Source organism: Solanum dulcamara, chromosome 9, assembly GCF_947179165.1.
Source record: "Solanum dulcamara chromosome 9, daSolDulc1.2, whole genome shotgun sequence".
In the NCBI taxonomy this organism is placed as follows: Eukaryota; Viridiplantae; Streptophyta; class Magnoliopsida; order Solanales; family Solanaceae; genus Solanum; species Solanum dulcamara.
The window spans coordinates 73,356,620-73,365,036 of record NC_077245.1 but is presented as its reverse complement, the minus strand read 5'-3'; the positions used below and the strand labels follow the sequence as shown (position 1 = coordinate 73,365,036).

The 8,417-nt window shown below is 32.3% G+C and overlaps 1 protein-coding gene across 1 annotated transcript; it reads right to left on the bottom strand.

The window, feature by feature from the left end:
- Positions 1–1,196: 1,196 nt before the first annotated feature.
- Positions 1,197–5,488, bottom strand: LOC129902572 (uncharacterized). The gene is made up of 4 exons (XM_055977891.1): positions 5,227–5,488; positions 3,381–3,494; positions 3,210–3,280; positions 1,197–1,629 (listed from the first exon to the last, which is right to left on the bottom strand). Exons 1-4 carry the CDS (start codon positions 5,404–5,406, stop codon positions 1,368–1,370), a joined length of 627 nt encoding a protein of 208 aa, XP_055833866.1. The 5' UTR covers positions 5,407–5,488; the 3' UTR covers positions 1,197–1,367.
- Positions 5,489–8,417: the final 2,929 nt, after the last annotated feature.

Below are 8,417 nucleotides of genomic sequence, written 5' to 3'. Positions count from 1 at the left end.
GCCATTTTTCTTTCTTTATAATTGAAGATATGCTATGTTTAAAAAGATGTATCAAAGTAAAAAGGCAATGAAACCATGAGACAACAACAACATGCGTAGTTCTATCTCACAAGTGGGGTCTAGGGAGGGTGGTTTGTACGCAGTCTTACCCCTACCTTATGAAGGTAGAGAGACTGTTTTCGATAAATCATCGGTTCAAGTAAGCATATAAAAAAATCAAACATGTAAAGAAAACACAAAAACAAGAAGTTATGAAAAAAACAACTAATAAGAGAACAGGTAGCAACAACAAATTAATATGCTAACTGAAGCAAAGGAAACAACAGATACTAATAAACCAATCAACTCACCAGAATCATAATCATCGGCGTCAAGCCTGTAGGAGTAGTGAAGAAGTCTAGATTTAGTTGGTTGTTGACCAACGGAAAGCGTGCTGCAATTCTAATCCAAGTTTTATGTAATCGAAGAAACCAATCTGATGGAAGTTAAAAGGCAGGTGAGTGAGATCTCAGTTGAGAAAATGAAGCTAACAGACCCTGTTATACTAAGTCTTTGCTTATTTTTCTTTTTTCCAATTGACTAGTTCATTTCATTTTTTTCTATTATGCTATTTTAATCGATCATATACATCACGTAATCGAAATATCCCTTAATATAAACTATGAAAAAAAGTTGTTATCACTTGTAAATGTGTGTATAGGACTAAAATGATTAATAGTGATTACTTTTAAACTCCATACATACTAGCACATAATTTAGCATTTAATTTCTTTCTCAAGGAAATTTAAAATACCATATTGAATTACCTGCCGTTCTTAGTGAATCTACTTGATACGAATTTGAATTACTCAGACTGATAAATTTCGAATACCAAATGCTTCAAGCAAAAATACATATTCAAACGTTGTAGCAATTTCATCCTTAATCAGAAGTCTCGAGTTCGAATTCCCAGGATACGGAATCGCCTTTGTTAGGGAGCGCTTTACCCTCAAATGTGGAACTTTCCTGCGCGAAATCTGAATTTAGTCGATATCTAATAAGGGTACCAGAGACCGAATGGAAAACCCCCCCAAAAAAAGTGTCCAATACAATATTAGTTGTGTCTAAGTCATCCTTACTAATCAAAATGACCAAAAAGGCTTTGAAAAAACACAGAATTTTTGTATTCATCTTCTAATCCTTGAAAGAGAAAAAACTAAGCAAAGAGTATTACATTATACAGAAAACTGTGTTTCTATAACAACTGTACTTCCATTGTACAATTGGTAAACTATAAATATTTATTTTATTTTTTCATTTTCAATAATAACAGAAAATCAAGAATGGCTCCTCCAGTCTATCATTCTTGCAAATGCAGAGCTTTTGTTTTACCCTTTTCTTCTCTTTGGGCTCAGAATGAAATCATCATCATCGTCATCACTACTATCACTTTTTAGTCGTTTCTTCGCCTTTATATCGCCGTTCTTTGATACTTGCTGTTGCTTTTTTGAGCTCTCGGCTTTGCTTATGAATGGTCGTGGAGGAGGAGATTTAATAGGAGTCCCCATGCGAATTTGCTTCTGCTTTCTCTGCTTTTTCTCGAATGCCTTCTTTGATCTCTCGGGGGATAACAGACCATGCTCCATCAACCTGCATTTACAAGTCTTATTTCAACTGTATCTGAAAACTCGAAAGAATAAAAGAACAATAAAAACAGTACTAGTAATATATATTCAATCCATTTTCAACTCGTCCAAATTCAACCAAACCTTAGGCAGACAGCCCTCTAAAGTACAATAGAAGTCACCAACCTAGACCATGGGCCTTCATGATTACTCATTTAACACAACAAAGCGTTTTTAAAATTTTCCATCTTCCTAATACTCAAAATCTCCAATCTCGCACACACAAGGCCTGACATTACTGAGTCTATAAATATTCTTTCTAAATTCATGGAGGAACCAAACAAAGTTCATTTTATTTCTTTGCAAAAATGCATTCTACGGTACCTTCAAGCAAAATAAAGCATCTTAGACTTACATAAAAGGGGGGGGGGGGGGGGGAAGCTAGCTAGTTGGATATAAAGAGCACATTTAGCTATATTTTGTATCTTGGAAAAAATATTGTTTTTAGGTGTGCGAGGAAACAAAAGACTGTTACATTTCCTCAGTTGAACCAAACGAGAGAACAATTCAGCTATGGAAATCAACTCGTGAAGTAAAATGGATAAGAAGAATTCTCGAAAATTTGCAATTCGAGCAGAAGAAGCTACATTTCAAATCTATTGCGAGTACATGTCTGAAAATGGAAAAAAACAAGAATCCAGTCTGGCGTCTGCTATGCTGAGTGCTTCATCAGAGAATCGGTCAGCAAGCAAAAACTTTCAGCGGATGTAACAACACTAATGAGCAGCAGGCGGATATACACAAAAAGGCAGTCATTTTGGAGGAGTGCAAGAAATTCAAGCATCTATTGAAGATCACAAATAAAATATTAATCTTCTTTCATTGCAAAACAAACCTCATTCCAATTCTATGTCTTCTACATGATATTCTGATATGAAAGAGGTAATTGGTAATAGTTTCATAACAAGACAAATATTTCACTCCTGCCAAACCTTGGTGGACAAAGTTACCCCGCACCTATACTGGTGAAAGTAGCAGGTACCTCGTAGAATTAGTGTAACGTGCACGTAAGTTGGCACGGACACCATGTTTATCAAAAAGAAAAAGAAAGATTTTGCTTGTAGTGTGAGAACTTAAAGCCACCAAGCAGGACCCACTCCTGTCGTGGAGTCTCGTACAGGGAAAGTGACTAAGGCAGATATAAGAGCAGTTAACAATATTGAGAAATGAAGAACCACACTGCTACTTCTTCACATTCAGGATTGTGAAGATCTTCAAAAGAATTGGACAAAAATTCAGGAAAACTCTTACTGAGGAAAGTGGTCAAACACCAGAAAACAATACATGAAAACTAGATGCTCTATATCAATTTTATTTTCCTTGCTGAGTAATCCCGCCTTAAGGAATAGAAATTTCTATTTTATTAACTCCCTCCCGAAATAGTTAGCTAAACTAGGAATACCAACAAAACTAGTTTGTTTAATTGATTTAAAAGTCTATACAAGTGTATTTCTACATATAACTGACAGACGTAAGGTAGCTAAGACAAGTTTGTTGTTCCTTTTATAAGTAAAAGATCCAGAGATAAATGTCAAGAACCCTCACCAAAACTCTGCCATTTCACTTGTAGGTATCTGCTTTAACAATGATTCATAGAATAACCTCAACGGTTCTCGCTGTTGAAGAGAATAGACAATATTAAAAGAGTGGAGTAGTCCGTATTTCCATTGAAATTAATCATTAAACAGATCATGAAGAACAAAAGTAGTATATTACCTCTTCAGGAACATCAAACTTCTGGCCAGCCAAGGAATACACTTTCTTCACTCTAGTTTTGGTTTGGGTTTTTGTGACGATCTTGGATGAAGTTGAGGTTGTTTTTCCTTTCACCTTTACTTGGACAATAGGGATTCAAAGAACTAATTAAGGTCATATGCATTGAAGCAGAATAAGCTTCAGGTCATCAATTTCTATACAACTAAATAATTGTAAGAGTAGGTGGGGTTGGATGAGAAAACTCAAACAAACAAATTGAGATATAGATATATTGTTATGCTCTAAATTATCAATTTAAAGGTAATTGGTGTTAAGAAAACATTAAATATCATGGCCTAAACATAATATGGTTACTAAGCCACACATGCATCTTAGTTTAGCCCTGTTCACACAAGATACAATATCCAATTCAACACGAAAAACAAATCAACAAGAAATTTTACACTTCCAAGAAACCAGACAAACAAAGACAGGAAATGAAGAATCTTTTAACTACTCTAGAATATCAAAAGTTTGAAAACCAAGAAAAGTAATGATATTTCTTTTAAATGAAGTACCTCAGTGTTAGAGACGATAAAGAGAGTTAAAAGGGAAATCTTTAATTACTCCTAAGGAAAAGGGAATACTAGTAATATCAATATCTGAGGCACAAGAAAACATGATAATCTTTTGCAAATGTTACCTCAAGAATATCAAAATTTGAACCAAAAAAGACGATCTTTTGGAGATGTTACCTCAATCTTTAACCAATAGACAAATTATTTACAAATATTACAATGAAATGGATCTCGAATAGAACAGAATTTATACAAAACATTCATATTACAGATCAATACTAATTTAAGATTGAGACATAATTGATTGACTGTAAAAACCAATGATCTTCTTGCAGATGGGCACCTCAATTTTTCAAGAATATCAAATTTTGAGCATAAAAAGGATGATCTTTATCCTCAACTTTTCAAGAACATCAAAATATGAAGCATAAAAAGATGTTTTTTGCAGATGTAACCTCAATCTTATACCAAAAGGACAAATTATTTAGCAATATTAGAACTAAATGGATCTCAATTTGAGCAGAATTTATCAAAAAGCAAGGATCTTTTGCATATGGGCAGTTCAATTTTTCAAGAATATCAAATTTGAGCATAAAAAGATGATCTTTTACCTCAAATTTTCAAGAACATCAAAATATGAAGCATAAAAAATATAATCTTTTTGCAGATGTAACCTCAAGCTTTCACCGATAGACAAATTATTTACCAATATTATAACTAAATGGATCTCAATTAGAGCAAAATTTATCAAAAAACAAGGATCTTTTGCAAATGGGCCCTTAATTTTTTAAGAATATCAAAATATGAAGCATAAAAATCTGATCTTTTTGCAGATGTAACCACAATCCTTTACCAACATTAAAACTAAATGGATCTCAACTAGAGCAAAATTTATCAAAAAGCAAGAATCTTTAGCCAATGGGCACCTCAATTTTCCAAGAATATCAAAATACAAAGCATAAAAACATGATCTTTTTTTGCAGATGTAACCTCAATTTTATACTCAAACAGACAAATTATTTACCAATATTAGAACTAAATGGATCCCAAATTGATCAAAATTTATCAAAAAGCAAGAATCGTTTGCATATTGGCACCTTAATTTTTCAAGAATATCAAATATGAAGCATAAAAGGATGATCTTTTACCTCAAATTATCAAAAATATCAAAATATGAAGCATAAAAATCTGATCTTTTTCTCAGATGTAACCTCAATCTTATACCAACATAAAAACTAAATGGATCTCAAATTAGAGCAAAAAATTCTCATCCTTAGCTAATGGGGTACCTCAGTTTTAGAAACATTAATGGCAGATTTACCCTTTGAATCTCCAGATTGCTTAGATGAGATCTGAATAACCTTTTTCTTGATGACAGATGAATCAATTTTGGGTTTTGAAGATGACCCAACTTGATGATTACTACTGGGCTTCACTTTCACTACACTAGATTTGGTCTCTGTAGCCATATCTAGACTCCCTTAGAGCAACACAATATTTTCTTGATTTTTTTTCTTAATGGTTCATTGATATCATCTAACCTATCACACTATTCCTTTGTCACAGTAAAAACATTGTATCCGTGTAAAATTGCTAATAATAGATTTAACAGTGAGATAAAGAAAGTGAAATGAGAAAGTAGTGATTTTTGACTACTTTTAGGCATGTGACAATTATTAAAAAATTCCTTCTTTTTTTATTTTTTGGTTTCACAATTGTGTCCAATATTTATATTGAAATCTTATTAAAGTGAAATTATGTTTTGTAAGGGTCATTTTTACGGGGCGACTCTTAATAAGAGATTTTCTATTTTCAGAGCTCCAACATATGTGATTAAGGGCTCATTTCGACATGTTAGAATTATGATGTGAAATCATATAAGATAGAATTGAAGTTTTGTTTAAACATGCAATTTGAATTTTTAAGTTGTATTTTTGGCTTATAAACATAAAATTTCTATAAGTTGTTAAAACGATCAAAATTGCCTCAATTTTTTATACAATCATACAAATAAGCAAAAATTCATAACAAAAGTATAATATAGCATTACAAAGCTATTCTAAGAAAGCACAACATTTATTGATCAAATTTTAGTTCAATAAAAAAAAAATTGAACATCTATTGTAGTGTACAATTCTTTAATATAAGTCGTTTCTTGGTCAATATCATTAGTAATTATATCATCATATTTATATTTCGTGAATTTGGTATTCTCGCAAAAGATTATGTAGATATAAAATGATGATCTTTTTTACAAAAATATTAACTTGTGGATCATTTTTTATATTTAAAAAATATTAAATTATGATATGAAATTTTCAAATCAATTTTTTAAAAAAAAATTGAAATTTCATCTCATGATTTCAAATCATGAGATGAAACCATATGGCCAAACGTTAATTTCATCTCATAATTTTATATCACAAAATAAAATTACATATCCAAAAACCTACTCATCTACTAAAAGTGTGGAGATCCTAATTTTTCCGCCACAACTCATTTTGATAATAGTCAAAATTCCAAGTATGAGACACTTAATATCCCACTTCTTTTAAAATATATTATAACAGTATATGCCCACCAACGTTAGTAATTACTTAGTTTCTTAGCTATTCTGCCAGGGACGGATCTACTAAGGTTCGAGGAGTGTCACGTAACATTACTTTATTGAAAAAATTGCTAAATACGTATATATAAGTAAAAGATAGTAGAAAAATTCAGAAATATGTTGTAAAGTGACAAATCCTAATATAAATATGTGCATAGTTCAGTTGGTTTAGTGTATTAATTGTCCGCGTGGAGAACGTGCATTCGAATCCAAAAATAGCTTGATTATTTATTTTTTTACATTTTAGGAGCTTTAAGAAGTTTAGTGATATTTTCTCTTTCTTTTGCCTTTGTTTATTTTACTTTTTGGAAAAATATAATAGTAAATAAGTGGATTACGATTCATGCAGTCCTTCTCTGTTGTATTGATCTTTTCACTCCCCACTCTCTACCATAAAAAAATCTTTCCATTATATCTCAAGAGTAGTCAAAGAAAGTACGATGAGTCCGACTTTAGCTGCTTCGTCTGTATCTTCACATTATTCAAATGATCCCTTCCGGCTATACTCTAGTTGGATAGTCTTAGTTCAGTTTGAGAAGTCAAGGGCCCTTAGTCCATTCCCGATGATCCTCTCCTGGTCAATTTCTTGGGGTTTCGAACCATTGCTCTCTTTTTTAGTCGTATCAGGTGCATCAACTTGTTTTTACTTAATTCTTAAGTTAAGAGAAGAAAAAAAGAAAGCTAGCTTACTAAGGTAGTTTACTTTTTCATTTTGAAAAAAGAAGGCGAAGGGAGCGCTCTTCTGTACTTCACTTCTGGTAAGTCTCATCGGTCTTCTGACAATATCAGACATATAATTGTGTTTTATAAATTATGTGTATGCCATTGATTGTGCCTACCTTAAAAACATGGCACGTCTCTTTTTCTTTGGACCCCCCCCCCCCCCATACTATAAATCTATAACCCACTCATGCTAATGGATTAAATTTTGAAAGGCTTGAGTCATGATTCATTTATTAATTCAATTAAGATTTATATTTGTTCAAATTTAATTAGTGATTCGTCCATTTATTAACTCTAAGACGAGACATTCAGTCTTGCTTCTTGAACCAAATCTTATAGAAAGAAAAAAAAGGGAATGAGATAAGAATGAGAATGGACCAAATCATAACAAACTTCAAACTTCCTAACAAACACAATCTCTATACAATATTTAACTAGTTCCCATAACTGATAATGGAGACCATTTTCTAGAAAATTATTTTTCGTCAAAAATATTTTCCTTCTGTTATATCCTGGAAAAAAAATTAAGCTAAGACTCGAGCTATTCGTTTTATGCGTATAGGTCTGAACCCGATGACTCTTAATTGTATATATGTTATAGGATCAATTCCTAAGTATTTGAAGTATATTAGAGGTGAATTAGGTTCATAAAGAACCTTTAGTACTAAGTTGAGTTCAAAGATCATTTACCGATTAAGCTTTCGTGTAAGATCTTATAAGGGTCAACTTTAAATGAACAAATCTCTCATAATATTAAGAGTTAGGTGGAACATGACCAGTCAAATTAAATATCTACGTGTCCTCTTTTCAAATCCGCCAAGTTTTCCTCATTTGGAGTTCGAAATAAAAAGTTATGGCCGTTGTACTGGAGACACTCCATCCTGGAAGAAGTCCGCGATGGCTCCGCGATGCGGCGAGGATACGAACTCTACTGACGCCCCTTTTATTTTTTAAGGATATTTTTGTCCTATAACCCTTTGGGGGTTATTATAATGTCCCTAAACGTGTAGAAATCAGTTTTTCCTCATTAAAAACCCTTCTCATTCACTCCTAAACTTTAACGCTAAAGAATTTTCAAGAAAACATCAAGTTAGGGTTCTCTTTCAAGGTTCTTCATCAAGGTAAGTTCTTCTTCATAGATTTCAAGCT